Source organism: Neoarius graeffei, chromosome 4 (assembly GCF_027579695.1).
Source record: "Neoarius graeffei isolate fNeoGra1 chromosome 4, fNeoGra1.pri, whole genome shotgun sequence".
Classification (NCBI taxonomy): Eukaryota; Metazoa; Chordata; class Actinopteri; order Siluriformes; family Ariidae; genus Neoarius; species Neoarius graeffei.
Window position 1 is genome coordinate 69,225,096 of NC_083572.1, and position 21,944 is coordinate 69,247,039.

The 21,944-nt window shown below is 39.2% G+C and overlaps 1 protein-coding gene across 2 annotated transcripts in view; it reads right to left on the reverse strand.

Moving 5' to 3' along the window:
* Positions 1-21,944, reverse strand: part of srgap3 (SLIT-ROBO Rho GTPase activating protein 3) — a 302,285-nt gene that overhangs the window by 58,576 nt on the left and 221,765 nt on the right. For both annotated transcript variants that reach the window (XM_060919551.1, XM_060919552.1), the window contains exons 8-10: positions 16,481-16,582; positions 11,022-11,219; positions 6,525-6,609 (exon numbers count right to left, since the gene is read on the reverse strand). In XM_060919551.1, the coding sequence (XP_060775534.1) occupies positions 6,525-6,609; positions 11,022-11,219; positions 16,481-16,582 (385 nt within the window). The remainder of the gene's footprint in view (positions 1-6,524; positions 6,610-11,021; positions 11,220-16,480; positions 16,583-21,944) is intronic.

Here is a 21,944-nt window from a genome sequence, read left to right on the forward strand (position 1 = left end):
GTGTGATGTGAAAGACTAACAAATGGTTTTGACGAAACCGACAGACACACAGCGGGTCTATCACATATGGTCCCAGCAGCTATCACTAGACAAAATTATGCAGATGGTGAAAGAGGGTGCTTCCCTTAACTGAACAGTGGTACACAAAGGACTATCTATAAATGAATCCCACAACCATAAAATGAATCAAAAGTTTTAAAATAAACAAGTGTTGAGCTTTTGCTTCAAATAAATCTGATCTAGGCCATTATCCTTATGTCAATGTATCACCAGCATTGTCTTGTAAGAAATCAAATGAAATGGAAAGAATCTTTGTTCATTTTGTTTTTCTGCCAAATGTAGAAAAAAGAAGCAGAGCAAAGACATTTTGTTCTCTGAGTGCAATAAAGTGTTCATGTGAAAAACGAGTGTATTTCCTGTCAGTTATTTTCCAGAGAAATAGCTTGGCTGAAGCACCACAATAATACTCCCTTTAGAAAGTGTCCAGCCCCACTCATCACTTACTGTTCTCTTTATGAAATTCCATATCCATGAGAGCTCCAAGAGACCTACTTGGATAATTTTACTCCAAATAATTCTACTTCTGAGCCCCTGCATATCTGCTGTGAATGCCATTGAAGTGATTTTCTCAGAGAAAGCTTTTTTTTTTTTTTGAGCAGCCAGCTGAGAAAGAAAAAATGATTCAGAAGTTACTGGTTGAGAATGAGGCCAATTTAAAACATCAATCCTTTTTTTTTTTCAGATTACTGGAGCATGTCCAAGTTCGCTTTTAGGCTTATGTCCATGTCCACAGACATGGTGGTGATACCAGCTGGCACGTAGCTCATCAACCGTGAGGACATCACTACAGCTGAGTGCACCTAGTAAGCCAGATCATCTAATGCAGCTAAGATCAATTAGATGAATAATTAAAAACAGGGGTTTTACCTGCAGCTACCATATGTCTCTCTCTCTTTCACACACACACACACACACACACACACACACACACACACACACACACACACACACACACACACACACACACTCGCTTAGCTTGTGGCCAAAACAGGACTCAGACGTCTAGCCCTCCCTGTCTGGTCTGATTTGGTGTAATTGAGTGTCGGGGCTGCCGGATAGCAGGGGGCGCATATTTGTCTGGGAACATCCATACGCATAGCAGGTCTCAGCTGGGTTCTCCCACACTGCGCCGCCATTAGATTAAGACACAGCGCACCAGCAGCTGCCCAAACGCTCATACTGATTGATTGAGTGTAAACTGCCCATAATAGAGCTGCCAGAAAATCAAGATGAGGGTTTCTCTCGATGGAGAATGGGGGGAAAAAAGAGCACCTACTTCTTTATGCTACGATGGCCTGGAAATGGAAAACACATTAAAAACAAAACAAAAAAGTAACAGCAAATCAGAAAATGCAATACAAAACCAAACACAACAACAAAATCAAACAAATGTGATTCTCATTGCTGACTGGCTACAGTGTGACCTGCTTCCAGTCAGTTTGGGGAAAAGAATCTAATTTAATATAAAAAAAAAAAGATCTCACAATATCATGATACAACCCCGATTCCAAAAAAGTTGGGACAAAGTACAAATTGTAAATAAAAATGGAATGCAATGATGTGGAAGTTTCAAAATTCCATATTTTATTCAGAATAGAACATAGATGACATATCAAATGTTTAAACTGAGAAAATGTATAATTTAAAGAGAAAAATTAGGTGATTTTAAATTTCATGACAACAACACATCTCAAAAAAGTTGGGACAAGGCCATGTTTACCACTGTGAGACATCCCCTTTTCTCTTTACAACAGTCTGTAAACGTCTGGGGACTGAGGAGACAAGTTGCTCAAGTTTAGGGATAGGAATGTTAACCCATTCTTGTCTAATGTAGGATTCTAGTTGCTCAACTGTCTTAGGTCTTTTTTGTCGTATCTTCCGTTTTATGATGCACCAAATGTTTTCTATGGGTGAAAGATCTGGACTGCAGGCTGGCCAGTTCAGTACCCGGACCCTTCTTCTACGCAGCCATGATGCTGTAATTGATGCAGTATGTGGTTTGGCATTGTCATGTTGAAAAATGCAAGGTCTTCCCTGAAAGAGACGTCGCCTGGATGGGAGGATATGTTGCTCTAGAACCTCGATATACCTTTCAGCATTGATGGTGTCTTTCCAGATGTATAAGCTGCCCATGCCACATGCACTAATGCAACCCCATACCATCAGAGATGCAGGCTTCTGAACTGAGCGCTGATAACAACTTGGGTCGTCCTTCTCCTCTTTAGTCCGAATGACACGGCGTCCCTGATTGCCATAAAGAACTTCAAATTTTGATTCGTCTGACCACAGAACAGTTTTCCACTTTGCCACAGTCCATTTTAAATGAGCCTTGGCCCAGAGAAGATGTCTGCGCTTCTGGATCATGTTTAGATACGGCTTCTTCTTTGAACTATAGAGTTTTAGCTGGCAACGGCAGATGACACGGTGAATTGTGTTCACAGATAATGTTCTCTGGAAATATTCCTGAGCCCATTTTGTGATTTCCAATAGAGAAGCATGCCTGTATGTGATGCAGTGCCGTCTAAGGGCCCGAAGATCACGGGCACCCAGTATGGTTTTCCAGCCTTGACCCTTACGCACAGAGATTCTTCCAGATTCTCTGAATCTTTTGATGATATTATGCACTGTAGATGATGATATGTTCAAACTCTTTGCAATTTTACACTGTCGAACTCCTTTCTGACATTGCTCCACTATTTGTCGGCGCAGAATTAGGGGGATTGGTGATCCTCTTCCCATCTTTACTTCTGAGAGCCGCTGCCACTCCAAGATGCTCTTTTTATACCCAGTCATGTTAATGACCTATTGCCAATTGACCTAATGAGTTGCAATTTGGTCCTCCAGCTGTTCCTTTTTTGTACCTTTAACTTTTCTAGCCTCTTATTGCTGCTGTCCCAACTTTTTTGAAATGTGTTGCTGTCATGAAATTTCAAAATGTCTCACTTTCGACATTTGATATGTTGTCTATGTTCTATTGTGAATACAATATCAATTTTTGAGATTTGTAAATTATTGCATTCCGTTTTTATTTACAATTTGTACTTTGTCCCAACTTTTTTGGAATCGGGGTTGTATATTAAAAAGTGTATTCTTGCAATTTATCTAAAAATGATATTATAACTTTACCTCCACCAACTTTCTTGGAGCAGGTTATGTTTTCGTCTCTGTTTGTTTGTCTGTCTGTTCCCAACATAGCTAAAAAAGTAGTGAACAGATTTTGATGAAATTTTGAGGAAAGGTGAGCCATTTGCCAAGGAACAATTGATTAGATTTTGATGCAAATCCAATACAAAAATGTACACAGATCCAGGATTTTTCTATCTGTTCCCAACTTTACTCAAAAAGTCGTGAATGGATTTTGATGAAATTTGGTGTACAGCTTTAGTATTATCCTAGGTTCAAGTGATTTGATTTTGATGTTGATAATATGTGGCTTGGCAGAGGTACGCACTCTGTCAAGTGCCCTTCTAGTTTATATTTCACAATTATTCCACCAAATTGAGTCGTACATGAGCTGATAGCCGACGAGGCGAGTAACACCGAGTTGGCTATAAGCCATGTACGATGAGATTGAGTGGAATAATTGCTTTTTTTCTATCCACATTCACTGGATTTTGAGAAATAGAGCATTTTTATTTTTTGCAAATTCGATAAATAAAAACTTTATATAAAACGTCCAACAAAATAATTTCTGCTTAGAATGTAAACAAACCGGGGAAATGACAGTAGCAATTTGTGTGAACATTTCTATAATAATAATTCTTGAAAAATTAAAAAAAAGATACGTTCTTACCATCAAATACTTTCATTCCATATTTTGTTGCACTTTTTTTGTATTTTTTGGGGGTTTGTTTTCGAGTAGAGTTTTTATTTCATCCTTGGTTGGTTCTGCAACACGCTCTGCCATTTTCTTTCTTCTTCTTTTGTTTTTTTTTTTGCAGTTGGCAAACCAGCTTAAAGGTGCATTACTGCCAATGACTGGGCTGGAGTGTGGAACGGGAGATATTGGGGGGAGAGAAAAATATATATTCTTTTAACTATATCTGTTTCTTTTAGATACAGTGGTGCTTGAAAGTTTGTGAACCCTTTAGAATTTTCTATATTTCTGCATAAATATGACCTAAAACATCATCAGATTTTCACACAAGTCCTAAAAGTAGATAAAGAGAACCCAGTTAAACAAATGAGGCAAAAATATTATACTTGGTCATTTATTTATTGAGGAAAATGATCCAATATTACATATCTGTGAGTGGCAAAAGTATGTGAACCTTTGCTTTCAGTATCTGGTGTGACCCCCTTGTGCAGCAATAACTGCAACTAAACGTTTCCGGTAACTGTTGATCAGTCCTGCACACCGGCTTGGAGGAATTTTAGCCCATTCCTCCGTACAGAACAGCTTCAACTCTGGGATGTTGGTGGGTTTCCTGACCTGAAGCGAGCAGTTCATGTCTTTCAACAACATTTCAATTGGATTAAGGTCAGGACTTTGACTTGGCCATTCCAAAACATTAACTTTATTCTTCTTTAACCATTCTTTGGTAGAACGACTTGTGTACTTAGGGTCATTGTCTTGCTGCATGACCCACCTTCTCTTGAGATTCAGTTCATGGACAGATGTCCTGACATTTTCCTTTAGAATTCACTGGTATAATTCAGAATTCATTGTTCCATCAATGATGGCAAGCCGTCCTGGCCCAGATGCAACAAAACAGGCCCAAACCATGATACTACCACCACCATATTTCACAGATGGGATAACGTTCTAATGCTGGAATGCAGTGTTTTTCTTTCTCCAAACATAATGCTTCTCATTTAAACCAAAAAGTTCTGTTTTGGTCTCATCCGTCCACAAAACATTTTTCCAATAGCCTTCTGGCTTGTCCATGTGATCTTTAGCAAACTGCAGATGAGCAGCAATGTTCTTTTTGGAGAGCAGTGGCTTTCTCCTTGCAACCCTGCCATGCACACCATTGTTGTTCAGTGTTCTCCTGATGGTGGACTCATGAACATTAACATTAGCCAATGTGAGAGAGGCCTTCAGTTGCTTAGAAGTTATCCTGGGGTCTTTTGTGACCTCACCGACTATTACACACCTTGCTCTTGGAGTGATCTTTGTTGGTCGACCACTCCTGGGGAGGGTAACAATGGTCTTGAATTTCCTCCATTTGTACACAATCTGTCTGACTGTGGATTGGTGGAGTCCAAACTCTTTAGAGATGGTTTTGTAACCTTTTCCAGCCTGATGAGCATTAACAATGCTTTTTCTGAGGTCCTCAGAAATCTCCTTTGTTCGTGCCATGATACACTTCCACAAACATGTGTTGTGAAGATCAGACTTTGATAGATCCCTGTTCTTTAAATAAAACAGGGTGCCCACTCACACCTGATTGTCATCCCACTGATTGAAAACACCTGACTCTAATTTCATCTTCAAATTAACTGCTAATCCTAGAGGTTCACATACTTTTGCCAATCACAGATATGTAATATTGGATCATTTTCCTCAATAAATAAATGACCAACTATAATATTTTTGTCTCATTTGTTTAACTGGGTTCTCTTTATCTACTTTTAGGACTTGTGTGAAAACCTGATGATGTTTTAGGTCACATTTATGCAGAAATATAGACAATTCACAAACTTTCAAGTACCACTGTACTTGATAATAAAGTGATATATCTGACTTGGTGCGCACTGCCATTTTGTTTTTCTCTAGTCACGGTATATGAGCTCATAGCCTAGTCGTAGAGTAGCCAATCAGAGCATGAGATTGCTCATATCCAGTGAATGTGGATAGAGTAATACATACTACCCAGCACCAGCTGAAGCTGGATTATTCAGAAGAAAAAATTATTCTGGCTATAATAACATGAGCAACTTTGCATTAAATCCTTTTGATTAGGCTCTTTACAAAACATACTGAAAAAACAAACAAACAAACAAACACACACACACACACACACACACACACACACACACACACACACACACACACACAACTCTCCAACAGCACTGCGCATGTCATGCTTAGTAAGGACCTACCCTTTCTGTTTGAAGTTAACCCTGATGTATTTCTGAAATAGCTGCTGTATTTTAGGTTTTGTTGGAGTATTACCTGATCTGCTTGTGCATTTTTGTTTTCTTAACATGTTTTGCACTCACAGGCCACCGTATTCGCCCTTTCCTAACAGGACCCATTAATACAGTCAGCAGATCAGAATTAAGACATGGAGAAAAGTTCTCACACCATCTTCTTTTAATCACCCATTTGAACAACAAAAACTTTTTAAAGACCAGGCATGAGAAGAAGCCTTTTAAGAACAGTCTTCATTAAAACGCTGGCTCTCTCGTAATGATGTGAGCTTAATTTGACGTGATCCTGCAGCAACCAATGTCACAATGAGAGACCTTTGCACAAAGTCTGACACTTGGCATTTTGTGCTCGTTATGCAAGTGCTCACCTTCCCCCAACGTCTGCTTCAGGAGGTCGTGCTTGGCCTGCAGTTTAATGATGAGGTTGCTTCCGTTCAGATACTCTTTAAATTTCTGCACACACAGATGAAGCTGTTAGGGAGCTAGTGATTTATAACACAACCTGACAGTGACACAAAGGATAGAGTTGCTCACTATGACAGATTAAATTGTGTTGTGTATTTCACATGGCAATAATTCAATCTGTTCTCTAAGAAGTTTAATTTCCGTTTTTGTTGTTAAGTCACGAAGCCTCGTCCTGAGAGTTTTCTGATTTCATTTACGATACGAGTACGCTGGGTAGACTTTCATTTTCAGTGTGTGAGTTCAACACACTGTGTTCTATGATTAGATTACAAAAGTGATAACTAACATAGTAAATGAAAAAGACTCAGCTTATGCATCGAGGCTATTTCATAATTTATACTGTATACCTGTGGTCCTCAGAAGGGGGTCACAGAAACCCAGGGGTCCAGTGAGGCACTGCTGGTGGGTCCATAATTTTTATTTATTTTTTTAAGCTGTGGATCTCACATCCCACTATTATCAAAGTGCTGAGTTTTTATAGTTTAGTGTAGTTTACTAGTTTTCTGTTTGACTGGTCATTTGAATTGAATGGCTTTAATCCAAACCTCGCTAACACAAACATAATCACGAATTTAATAACAGTTTTAATTAAAAAACAAAAGTGCTATATGTTCAGTAATGAAAAGCTGTATGGTTGAACAATGAGACGTTTCATTCCTGAACGCATCCCACAAACAGTTAAAGAGCACATATCAATAATTAGCAGAATATGTGAACAGTTGGATTCTGTTTATAAAACAGGGCCAGCACAGTGGTGTAGTGTTTAGCACTGTCACCTCACAGCAAAAAGGTTCTGGGTTCAAGCCCAGTAGCAGACGGGGGCCTTTCTGTGTGGAGTTTGCATGTTCTCCCCGTGCCTGTGTGAGTTTCCTCCAGGTGCTCCGGTTTCCCCCACACTCCAAAGACATGTGGTTTGGTTAACATGGGGCTGAAGTGCCCTTGAGTAAGGCACCTAACCCCAACTGCTCCCTGGGTGCTGTAGCATAGCTGCCCACTGCTCTGGGTATGTGTGTGTGCTCCTTGCTCACTTGTGTGTGTGTGTGTGTGTGTGTGTGTGTGTGTGTGTGTGTGTGTGTGTGTGTGTGTGTGTGTGTGTTCACTGCTTCAGATGGGTTAGGATGAATTTCTCTGCATTTGACAAATAAAGGCTTCTTCTTCTAGAAAATAAATCTACGCTGAGGAGGTCGAGGGAATGTATTAACGTATTACACAATTAAAAGACTGCAGAAAGTTTGTGAACCCTGCTATATACTAAACTCCCTGAGCAAAAAAATTAGTCAAAAATCTTGCACACGTCGATGAAAATAAATTCGCATGATCTTGGCCAGACACCGAATTTGCCTTTGTCCAACACTGTCCATCCAAAACACTTTTTAAGTGTCTGTGCTGAAAGATCAGGACATGAGGAAGTGTTTCCAGAACGACTAGAAGGTGCACATGGCCAAATCTGTATTCAATGAGCATGATGGCGCACTAGGACACTGCGACAACTGTCCTTTTAAAAAATTTTTTTTTGTTTTGTTTTTTTCTGTGACAGCATGTGAAACACTAAAATAAGGCACTGAGAGGAGTAAATAAATATAAAATAAAAAAGAATATATTTTGTCTGGTAAACTTAGCGCAGTAAATATGTTTAACATTTTAAAGGCAATTCAAATTTATTATCGTGCATGTGCATGGATGCTGTCAAATCAGTGAACCAGTAAATACTCATAAAACAGCAAAAGGCTTTATATTAAAGTGTCCTTAAATAACATGATTTGACACAATTAATATTAACCATATACTTCAGAATTAATAGACCGTAAGTACAGTTAACAAAGTAATTTTTGTATTAATTAAAGTTTTTTGAATAAACCAAATAAGCCAAATATAATAAACACTTGCATTAACAAATTTTCATATCATCAATGACTAAAATTAATACCACAATGACCAGCATGAACCAACATTCATTCATTATCTACAGTGCCCTCCATAATTATTGGCACCCCTTATAAAGATTATGAAAAAGGGTTAGGGAAAAAATCCACCTTTTGGTGAAGTAGCTTCATCTCACACTGAAAAAAAAAAATAAGACAAATCCAGCCTTCAGTTGAAATTAATTTATTCACAGAAAAACAACTCCCTCAACAAGAAACAATTATTTTCAACAAAAACACACGTGCCACTGTTATCAGCACCCCTGCATTTAATATTTTTTGCACAACCTCCCTTTGCCAGTAAAACAGCACTGAATCTCTCCTATAACATTTCATAAGGTTGGAGATACAGAGCAGGGCATCTGAGACCATTCCTCTTTACACACCCTCTCCAGGTCGTCCAGGGTCCTCGGCCCTCTCAGCTCCTCTTCTCTCTCTTCAGCTCAGCTCACAGGTTTTCACTGGGGTTCAGGACAGGTCAGGGGACTGAGATGGTCAGGGCAGAAGCTTGATTCTGTGGTCAGCAAACCATTTTTGTGTTGATTTGGACGTATGTTTCAGATCATTGTCCCACTGGAAGATCCAATGATGTCCCAGTCTTAGTTTCCTGGCAGAAGCAGCCAGATTCTGATTTAAAATGCCCTAGTATTTCATGGAGTCTATGATGCCATTTACCCTAACAAGGTTTCCAGGGCCTTTAGAGGAAAAACAGCCCCAAAACATCACAGAATTTCCACCATATTTTACAGTTGAGATTGGGTTCTTTTCATTATAGCCATCCTTCATCTTACTCCAAACCCATCCTGAGTGTTTATTGGCAAAAAGCTCTATTTTTGTTTCATCAGACCATAGAACACAGTTCCAGCTAAAGTTGTAGTAGCATTTTGTAAACGTCCGGCTCTTACTTTTGTGTTTAACCATCAGAAAAGCCTTTTTTTTGTTCTGGCACTCCTTCCAAATAATCTGTTAGCACAGAGGTGGCGTCTGATGGTGGTTTTGGAGACTTGGAAACCCCAAGATTTTACTTTTTCTTGTAATTCACCAACAGTGATTCTTGGGGATTTTTTGCCTCTCTTACCATCCTCCTCAATGTACATGGGGGCAAAATACATTTTGGTCCTCTTCCAGCCAAGTTTGTACATACCAGTTCCAGTTGTTGTCCACTTTTTTATTATTGCTCTAACTGTAGAAATGGACATTTTCAGGCGAGTAGCTATTTTTTTAATAACCATTCCCTGACTTATGAAGGTCAACACCACTTCTCCCTCATTTGGTTTGTGTGTTCTCTCATCTTTCCCATGGTGATGGATGACTAAGGGAATTTGGCCTCTGTGTCACTTCATATTTGTACCCCAGTTAATCAGGAAGTCATGGGTTACAACTTGAAAGTTCCTACACACTCCAATCAACTCAAAAATGAACAATTTAAATGGGGACATGCTTCGGTTATATTGTGTTCACTATAATTTCCAGGGGTGCCAATAATAATGGCACATGTTGTTTTTTTAAATAATAATTTCTTGATGAGGGATTTGTTTTTCTCTGAATAGATTTATTTTAATTAAAGGTTGGATTTTTCAAATTTTTTCAGTGTGAGATGAAGCTACTTCACCCAAAGGTGTATTTTTTTCTAACCCTTTTAACTAATCTTCGCAAGGGGTGCTAATAATTGTGGAGGGCACTGTATATTGCTTTATCCATTGTGGGTCATGGGTGAGCTGCAGCCAGTCCCAGCTGAAATTGGGTGAGAGGCGGGGTACACCCTGGACAGGTTGCCACTATCATGGGGATAACACAGAGATGAACAACCTGCCACACTCACATTCACACCTAGGGGCAATTTAGAGTCACCAGTTGACCTAATCTGCAAGTCTTTGGACTGTGGGAGGAAACCCACACAGACATGAGGAGACCATGCAAACTCCATACAGAAAGATCGACCAGCAGGTTCAAACCCAGAACCTGCTTACTGTGAGGTGACAGTGCTAAACATTGCACCATTGTGTCACCCCTGAACCAACATCCATCCATTATCTGTAGCCGCTTATCCTGTTCTACAGGGTCGCAGGCAAGCTGGAGCCTATCCCAGCTGACTATGGGTCCAGGTACACCCTGGACAAGTCACCAGGTTATCGCAGGGCTCTAAACCAACATGTTGTAATGTAATTATTGCTAATTTAAGACTTTAATTTCAGTCTTAATGTAGCCTATATTTAGTTATGGATTGAATAAACATTTTTCAGTGCGGGTGATTTTGTTAACGTTTAAACAAACATTGCATAATATGTGTTAATGTACTTCATTACTTTTAACCGTTACTCATAATTTATTAATGCTGAGCTTCATTGTTAAATAATTAACGTTATTAATATTAATGAATGCAGTAAATAATGCTAGTTAAGGGAACCGTAATGTAAAGCATTACCAATAAAACTACTGTGAACATACACCGAGAGGTCGATGAGGTCTCTGACTCACTGTGAAGTAGAAGAGCTCGGTCTCCTGCTGGTTGGAGCGTCTCTTTGCGATGTTCAGTTTGCTCATGTAGCCTTCAGATGCCACTGATTTAATGGACTCTGTGGATCGGCTGTGCTGGAAGGCATCAGATACGTCAAAGTCCTCCACGGTCAGCATGTCCTGAAGCGTCTGCATTGTTGCATCCAGGGTCTTGCGCACCTGAGCAGCAAAAAAAAAAAAACATGACACATCTTCATTTAACAGCGACCCTTTAGTATCTGTATCTGTTCTGTCATGCCAAATTATACTGTCTCTGGTTGTCTATTTGCAAATTCCCAAATACAGTACCAGTCAGAAGTTTGGACACACCGACTCATTCAGAGGTGTTTCTGCATTGTGGCTATTTTCTACATTGTAGAACAATACTGAAGATCCGTTTGCCTTGATGATGCTTTGCACACTATTGGCATTATCTTACCCAGCTTCATGAGGTCGTCACCTGGAATGCTTTTCATTAACAGGCGGGACATTCCACCGAATGGGTGCCATTTGCTTGTTGTACCACTCCTAAATTAAACTTAATTTGTTATATCTTTTCAACACTGATTATAATAACACACATATTTAACTATTCAAAATGTGTATTGGTCAACCTCAGGCTACGTTATTTATTTTTTACAAGGTTTGGAAGTCAAAGATGGCTGCATACTCTTTATATGAGTAACAGGACTGAAAGTAACAGGACTGAGTTTTTAGCCTAGGATTAGCTAATACATGGAATTAAGCCACATGCCATCATCGCTAATAGCATGACCACACTTGGCACATTCTAGTGATTTATCAAAAATCTGTATTTTTAAAATAAACAAATATCATCTAAGAAATAATTTAAGTAACAGGACAGTATGTTGGCATTGATCTTATCAGTCAAAGTTAAAAAATCATCAAATATACAGAAAAGTAAATGAGAGAACTAACTTTTGGTCTTCCCATGGCCTTCAGAAGACACAACTGATGTAACTTCCTGTTGAGCATGTGATTTATGGAATGTTCCAAATTTGTCAGATGGGGTAATATGTTTGGGTAACAGGACTGAGTGAAAACCCAGGGACACAACTAAAATGTGTATTTTAACTAAGATATTGTGGATTTCTTATGAAAAAAAATATTTAAACCATGGATAGGGTATGGAGTCACACAACAGTGCAAAAGAAATACTGTTTCTGAAGGATTTTAATCATAATATTTCATAGTTAAGTATAAAGTTAGAGTGCGGGGACAGGTAACACATGCTATTTTTCAGTGTTTTAGGTAGTTTTTATTAATCCTTACAATTATATATCTTAAATTTGAAATCAGATCAATGTGCAGGACATTCTGCGGAATAAGGAAATGTATTTTAAAGTACATTTTTATGTGCATTTATACATATAATTTTCTAGGGATGGAAATGGCACCGATTCGGTGGAATGGCTCAGGCATGCCTCGTCAAAAGTTCATTAGTGCAATTTCTTGCCTTCTTAATGTGTTCAAGATCAAACAGTAAACAGTAAATAATTAAATACAGTAAATAGCCCTATTCCACAACTGTAGTAATCCATATTATGTCATGAACCGCTCAACTAAGTAAAGAAAAACAACATCCATCATTACTTTAAGACATGAAGTGTCTTTTCATTAATAAAAATAGAGAAAAAACATTGAATCAGGAGGTGTGTCCAAACTTTTAACTGGTACTGTGCTTTCCAATCATATAGTTAGAGTAGCCTGATGATTTAAAATCATTTCACAGTCTTCTGGACATTGTCTGTGTAACTCCTTGTAAAAGGTTGCTGCTATAAGCCAGTCATGAGAAAGCAGCCTTGTGCAGGATCAGTATTCTGGTAGTTGACATTGAACTGTTTTCTATTTACACCTGCCATCATGATGGGAATTTATGTCATTAACCTTGCTACTGGAAAACTGCTACTTGGATTGGCACTACTAAAAGAAATATAATTATTGACTGACAAAAGGTTTCTCAGATGATCAGATCAGACTTGAGTAAAGGTGGCACGGTGGTGTAGTGGTTAGCACTGTTGCTTCACAGCAAGAAGGTTCTGGGTTCGAGCCTAGTGGCTGACAGGGGCCTTTCTGTGTGGAGTTTGCATGTTCTCCCTGTGTCTGTGTGGGTTTCCTCCGGGTGCTCCGGTTTCCCCCACAGTCCAAAGACATGCAGGTTAGGCTAATTGGTGGCTCTAAATTGACCGTAGGTGTGAATGTGAGTGTGAATGGTTGTTTGTCTCTAAGTGTCAGCCCTGCAATGATTTGCTGACTTGTCCAGGGTGTACCCTGCCTCTCACCCATAGTCAGCTGGGATAGGCTCCAGCTTGCCCGCGACCCTGCACAGGATAAGCGGTTACGGATAATGGATGGATGGACTTAAGTAAATGTGTGCAAATATCAGATGCATTGCTGCCATCATAATGAATACGGTGTGTGCTAATATGTAATGCTGATGCCTGATCCTGGCACACTTCTACTTCTGTGACCCCTCTCATCTTCCAGACCTGCCTGAGTCACACTAATGCATTACGCTTTATGCACTTGTGACTCACTCGCTGCTGCCGTCGATGGTCCAACATGGATATGCTAAAGACTTTTACTTCCCAAACAGAGTCCTCACACTGTCCAGTGCATAATCTCAGCTTGACATTGTAAACCTGTATCTAAGAACTGCTGCTGTAATCATGAAGACTGTCCTGCTCATACTGAACATCCTTTCAACACAGTATCACATGAAAACTATCTAAACAGGATGGGTTCCTCTTTAGAGTTCTCAAGATTTCTTCCTCATGTCAATTCAGGCTTTTTTTTTTATGCCTCTGGTTGGTTTATTAGGGATCTGAATCTAAATCTGGATTTCTGTAAAGCTGGTTTATGTCAACATCTATTGTTAAAAGTACCATACAAATAAATCAAACTGGACTATTAATGGTAATACAGGTAATTAGTGCTCGATTTTTTTGTAAATGTGTATATTAGGAAATTATATCCCTATCACACTGTCACTGTATATTTAAAAATTATTCCATGAAATTGAGTCATACATGAGCTGATACGTGCCGAGTTGGCTATAAACCATGTACGTCGAGATTGAGTGGAATAACTGTTTTATTATATCCACATTCATTGGATTTTCAGAAACGGAGCATTTTTATTTTTATTTTTTTCCCCAAATTCGATAAATAAAAACTTCATACAAAACATCCGACAAAATCATTTCCACTTAGGCGGACTTCTTAAAAACCTATCAATGGTTGCATGAATTGACTTTGGCGTTGTTTGTTTGTAGGACGCGCCACCTTGCTGTCATGCCGAGGTATAGAATAGCTTCAGGCATTTATTTAAGTCTTCCTTGGACATTTCAGTTTTGTAATTTTCAAACTTCTTTGGAGTTTTGAACCATCTCATCTCATTATCTCTAGCTGCTTTATCCTGTTCTACAGGGTCGCAGGCAAGCTGGAGCCTATCCCAGCTGACTACGGGCGAAAGGCGGGGTACACCCTGGACAAGTCGCCAGGTCATCACAGGGCTGACACATAGACACAGACAACCATTCACACTCACATTCACACCTACGGTCAATTTAGAGTCACCAGTTAACCTAACCTGCATGTCTTTGGACTGTGGGGGAAACCGGAGCACCCGGAGGAAACCCACGCGGACACGGGGAGAACATGCAAACTCTGCACAGAAAGGCCCTCGCCGGCCACGGGGCTCAAACCCGGACCTTCTTGCTGTGAGGCGACAGCGCTAACCACTACACCACCGTGCCGCCCACTTTTGAACCAGTCAAAAAAAAATTAACAAATTTTAATACTTAAAGATGAAGAATGTAAACAAACCAGCAAAATCACTGTAGCAATTTGTGAAAAATGCGATAACAATAATTCTTGAAAATAAAGCAAAAGATATGTTCTTCTCATCAAATACTTTCATTCCATATTTTGTTGCTTTTTTGTATTCTTGGGGGGTTTGTTTTTGAGTAGAGTTTTTATTTTGTCCTCGGTTGGTCCAGCAAAACACTCCGTCATTTTGTTTTCCACTACTCACTGCATATGAGCTGATATTTTAGTAGTAGAGTAGCCAATCAGAGCACGCGATTCCTCATATCCAGTGAATGTGGATAGAATAAGCAAGAATAAATGCAAGAAAGATTTTGCAAGCATTAAAATATTGAAGCGTGAGGCCTTGACCAGTCTTCATTTCATCTCTTACTTTTCATGTTACCCTGGCATCCACCCAGAAAATTCCCACACCACGGCCATAATCCTCGCTCTCGAGGACAGACTCCAAAACAACCCCAGGGTGAAATATCACTCATGTGAACAGATGAAAATGAGTAGTGTCTGACTACAACACAGATGAGATGTAAAACTGCCCCAGGACTCTATTGTGAAGCTCGCAGATTAATGTGGCATATTGCCTCCCTGACACAAATCGTCCATTATGGCCTGGTTATGAGACACACAGTGATAAGGTCTGGATGGAGCCATCAATACATGCAGACTGGACTATTATGGAGTCGATTAGCATCTGCATACAGTTAGTAGGAAATCACGGCATGCCTCTTTCTACTACCCTTTCACAAGGAAGCAATTTTACAAATTCAACTCTTTCATTCATTCCAAAAACAAAAACAAAACATCATTAGCAGAAAGGGAAAGCTAACAATACACCATGTTTCCATAGACAATTAATTGAATCTTGGAAATGAAATCAGTGTGGTTGCCAATGTGATGAATCCTCCCGAGTGCTGCAGAAACAATGGCGCCTGAGAGACTTTTCTGAGTAAAGGTAAGTGGTTTCTAAAGAAAACACTTGGTCAATGTAACCATCTGGCAATGCTACAGTGAAGAACTCATCTCCATAGTGTGCAGCCTTATTGAACGCCTCAGCCTGGATGTTTTTGCCATCAACATGAAGTTATTCAGGATGCCATCAAGAGACTGAAATCTTTTTCAGTACAAAAATAAATGAATAAACTGACTCTGGTAACTTACTCATTTACCACATACAGCTGGGACTTAAAATAGAGATGGATACTATCAAAACACTTAAACGTAGAAGTGTTATAATTATCTGAACACTTTATTTAGCCTTGCTTTCTAAGCAACCTGGCTTCCAAAAAAGATATTTCCTTTTAAGATTGAGGTGGCATTTATTTCATGTGTCTCTCCTATTGCATGATGGGCGTTGATTCAAAGGTCACCTGATGTTTGTCTCAATTTATCTGTATCATGTTTTCTCTGATTGATCTGATCCACATGGTGCATGACACCAATTAAACTACAGTTAATAACACAGCCATCGCTAGTTAATTAGTACATATTAATTAGGATGCTGACTGTGGGATTTGGCTGTATGTGGTTCAGTGTAATGCCACAGTGTAAAAGGTACAGAGTTGTGTAAATATATCTTTCAGAAATACGGCTCACCTCCTCGTTCTCGATCTTTAGTGTAGCCAGGCGGGACTGCAGCTGATGGTAGCGCATCAGGAGCTCGGTCTGGACTGGCTGCTGAGCGCTCACCTGGCACACCTGACACACACAAACACATGCCCATAAAATGGTTGTCTCCTGACATTTGGCTTTACTTCACACTCGCTTCATGTTAGACTTTACTACTGCATGTACAGTAAACTCACAGTACTTGGCATCTTCATAGATACACCCTCTGTACCTTGTTGTACCATGTAATTTTTTTACTCTCTAATTTAAGTCAATTAAAGGTATAAATGTGGTCCGTAGACCTATTATGTGCTTTAAATCATTTTAAAGGTACAACCCCGATTCCAAAAGAGTTGGGACAAAGTACAAATTGTAAATAAAAATGAAATGCAATAATTTACAAATCTCAAAAACTGATATTGTATTCACAGTAGAACATAGACAACATATCAAATATCGAAAGTGAGACATTTTGAAATTTCATGCCAAATATTGGCTCATTTGAAATTTCATGACAGCAACACATCTCAAAAAAGTTGGGACAGGGGCAATAAGAGGCTGGAAAAGTTAAAGGTACAAAAAAGGAACAGCTGGAGGACCAAATTGCAACTCATTAGGTCAATTGGCAATAGGTCATTAACATGACTGGGTATAAAAAGAGCATCTTGGAGTGGCAGCGGCTCTCAGAAGTAAAGATGGGAAGAGGATCACCAATCCTCTGCGCCGACAAATAGTGGAGCAATATCAGAAAGGAGTTCGACAGTGTAAAATTGCAAAGAGTTTGAACATATCATCATCTACAGTGCATAATATCATCAAAAGATTCAGAGAATCTGGAAGAATCTCTGTGCGTAAGGGTCAAGGCCGGAAAACCATACCGGGTGCCCGTGATCTTCGGGCCCTTAGACGGCACTGTATCACATACAGGCATGCTTCTGTACCGGAAATCACAAAATGGGCTCAGGAATATTTCCAGAGAACATTATCTGTGAACACAATTCACCGTGCCATCTGCCGTTGCCAGCTAAAACTCTATATTTCAAAGAAGCCGTATCTAAACATGATCCAGAAGCGCAGACGTCTTCTCTGGGCCAAGGCTCATTTAAAATGGACTGTGGCAAAGTGGAAAACTGTTCGGTGGTCAGATGAATCAAAATGTGAAGTTCTTTATGGAAATCAGGGACACCGTGCCATTCGGACTAAAGAGGAGAAGGATGACCCAAGTTGTTATCAGTTGTTATCACTTCAGAAGCTTGCATCTCTGATGGTATGGGGTTGCATTAGTGCATGTGGCATGGGCAGCTTACACATCTGGAAAGACACCATCAATGCTGAAAGGTATATCCAGGTTCTAGAGCAACAGACGACGTCTCTTTCAGGGAAGACCTTGCATTTTCCAACATGACAATGCCAAACCACATACTGCATCAATTACCACATCATGGCTGCGTAGAAGAAGGGTCCGGGTACTGAACTGGCCAGCCTGCAGTCCAGATCTTTCACCCATAGAAAACATTTGGCACATCATAAAACGGAAAATACGACAAAAAAGACCTAAGACAGTTGAGCAACTAGAATCCTACATTAGACAAGAATGGGTTAACATTCCTATCCCTAAACTTGAGCAACTTGTCTCCTCAGTCCCCAGACGTTTACAGACTGTTGTAAAGAGAAAAGGGGATGTCTCACAGTGGTAAACATGGCCTTGTCCCAACTTTTTCGAGATGTGTTGTTGTCATGAAATTTAAAATCACCTAATTTTTCTCTTTAAATGATACATTTTCTCAGTTTAAACATTTGATATGTCATCTATGTTCTATTCTGAATAAAATATGGAATTTTGAAACTTCCACATCATTGCATTCCGTTTTTATTTACAATTTGTACTTATGTCCCAACTTTTTTGGAATCGGGGTTGTACACTATATTCCTATTTCCAGGTGAAATATATAATAAAGATACAGATGCAGCCTGGAGGATACCGATTTAGTGACAAGGAGAAGTACAATCAGGGATTGCAGCTCTTTATACATACCGATGGTCTGTCTAATATTACAAACTGTGAGGCTTCAATGCTATATTTCACACAATTGTAAAGCAATCTGAAAATAAAATGTTATTCTTTTTTGCAGAACAATAGAATGTTTGGTAAATATGCGGGAGTTGGAAAAAAGCTGTCAAATGATGATGCATGTGAATTCTGGCAAACAGATGAAAAATCACGGTTTGGGTATTTTCACACCTGAACTTTGACACTAGCAAGCATCACTGGAGTTGCTTGTAGTTAGTCATTTGTGGGCATACACTATCCATTTTTTTTTTCCAATGTTAAATAGTAGTAGCCAAAATGTACAACCTACAGCTGAAAAAAAAATAGAAATATATATATATATATATATATATATATATATATATATATATATATTCTATCCACATTCACTGGATATGAGCAATCGTTTGCTCTGATTACCTATGCTACTACTCAGCTATCAGCTCATATACCATGAGTAGAGAAAAACAAAATGGCGGAGCGTGTTGCTGAACCAACCGAGGATGAAATAAAAACTCTACTTGAAAACAAAACCCCAAAAATGCAAAAAAGCAACAAAATATGGAACGAAAGTATTTGATGGTAAGAACATATCTTTTTTTAGTTTTCAAGAATTATCGCATTTTTCACAAATTGCTCCTGTCATTTTGCCAGTTTGTCATTTCCGCTCCTGTCATTCTAAGCAGAAATGATTTTGTCAGACGTTTTGTATAAAGTTTTTATTTATCGAATTTGCAAAAAATAAAACTAAAAATGCTCTGTTTCTCAAAATCCAGTGAATGTGGAGTGGTGGCCAAGTTTCGGCCAGAGCTGTCACTCATTATTCATGTCACAGGCAGAGCTGTCAGCCCAGGAAGCTGTATTGGTTATGCTACAGATGCTGTGTTTTTATTCACCAACCTGTGCCTCCGTCAGAGGTTTAGCACGGTATGTTATGAAGCTTTGTTGTCTGTCATTTTGATATGTCAGTCATGCACAATGTAAAGTTTGTGTGCGCTGTTTATTGAGTGTGCTTTACTTGTATTTGGTGCATTGGTTGAACTGTGGTTTAGCACGAGACTTTGAGCGCAGAGGCTAATGGTGCACATTTAACTAACTTGTAGAGGTTTGCACTCTTGGTTGAGCAGAGCAAGATGTGTAACATTCATAGTTACTGCAGAGTCTGTAAACACTACTCTACAAAATTGTGTATTTGTTTACAACCATGTTACCTGGATTATTTTTGTTTTGTTTTCTTTAGTTTTCTTGGTACTCGGTGTACGGTGTATGATGTCTGGTGTTCAATTCTATACTTGTGTTCAAGAGGAATAAAACCCAGATGCACCTGCCAGAGACTCTCTGCTGTTGTTCTTAATGCCAAGGACTGCTACAGTGTTAGTAAATAATCCTACATTATTTTAAAAAAAAAAGCAAATTAAAAATAAGCGCTGGATGAAAAAAACAAACATCTATCTTATGTAAATAAAGATACAAATTTTGTTTTCCGGAGGTCAAATGTTTATGGGATATATTGCCTTGCACTTACGATCGGGTTCCATGTGGTGGTACACGTACATCATTCAGTGTACAGACATTGTGTGGTCAAGCCATCAAAAAAACAGGGCTATGCATTACCATATTCTCTTACAGTGATGCTTGAAAGTTTGTGAACCCTTTGGAATTTTCTATATTTCTGCATAAATATGACCTAAAACTTCATCAGATTTTCACACAAGTCCTAAAAGTAGATAAAGAGAACCCAGTTAAACAAATGAGACAAAAATATTATACTTGATCATTTATTTATTGAGGGAAATGATCCAATATTACATATCTGTGAGTGGCAAAAGTATGTGAACCTTTGCTTTCAGTATCTGGTGTGACCCCCTTGTGCAGCAATAACTGCAACTAAACGTTTCCGGTAACTGTTGATCAGTCCTGCACACCGGCTTGGAGGAATTTTAGCCCATTCCTCCATACAGAACAGCTTCAACTCTGGGATGTTGGTGGATTAAGGTCAGGACTTTGACTTGGCCATTCCAAAACATTAACTTTATTCTTCTTTAACCATTCTTTGGTAGAACGACTTGTGTGCTTAGGGTCATTGTCTTGCTGCATGACCCACCTTCTCTTGAGATTCAGTTCATGGACAGATGTCCTGACATTTTCCTTTAGAATTTGCTGGTGTAATTCAGAATTCATTGTTCCATCAATGATGGCAAGCCATCCTGGCCCAGATGTAGCAAAACAGGCCCAAACCATGATACTACCACCACCATGTTTCACAGATGGGATAAGGTTCTTATGCTGGAATGCAGTGGTTTCCTTTCTCCAAACAGAACGCTTCTCCTTTAAACCAAAAAGTTCTATATTGCTCTCATCCATCCACAAAACATTTTTTCCAATAGCCTTCTGGCTTGTCCATGTGATCTTTAGCAAACTGCAGATGAGCAGCAATGTTCTTTTTGGAGAGCAGTGGCTTTCTCCTTGCAACCCTGCCATGCACACCATTGTTGTTCAGTGTTCTCCTGATGGTGGACTCATGAACATTATTAGCCAATGTGAGAGAGGCCTTCAGTTGCTTAGAAGTTACCCTGGGGTCCTTCGTGACCTCACCGACTATTACACGCCTTGCTCTTGGAGTAACCTTTGTTGGTCGACCACTTTTGGAGAGGGTAACAATGGTCTTGAATTTCCTCCATTTGTACACAATCTGTCTGACTGTGGATTGGTGGAGTCCAAACTCTTTAGAGATGGTTTTGTAAACTTTTCCAGCCTGATGAGCATCAACAACACTTTTTCTGAGGTCCTCAGAAATCTCCTTTGTTCGTGCCATGATACACTTCCACAAACGTGTGCTGTGAAGATCAGACTTTGATAGATCCCTGTTCTTTAAATAAAACAGGGTGCCCACTCACACCTGATTGTCATCCCATTGATTGAAAACACCTGACTCTAATTTCACCTTCAAATTAACTGCTAATCCTAGAGGTTCACATACTTTTGCCACTCACTGATATTGGATCATTTTCCTCAATAAATAAATGACCAAGTATAATATTTTTGTCTCATTTGTTTAACTGGGTTCTCTTTATCTACTTTTAGGACTTGTGTGGAAATCTGATGATGTTTTAGGTCATATTTATGCAGAAATATAGAAAATTCCTAAAGGTTCACAAACTTTCAAGCACCATTGTAAGTATGACGCTTTGCTCTGTGTGCTTCGCTATAATTTGTGCACGCCACTTTAAAAAAAAATCTATTTGTTTGGTTTGCGTAACATGCTAGTCTCTGTAGTAACTTTGTTAGTGACTTCAAATCAAATGTTGCGCTGTGGTTTGTTGCTTGCTGTCATTGAAATTGCAGCTTCAAGTCTACTGTAGTTTTGTCGCTTGCTTGTGTGAAAGTAGGGTAAGAAAACCT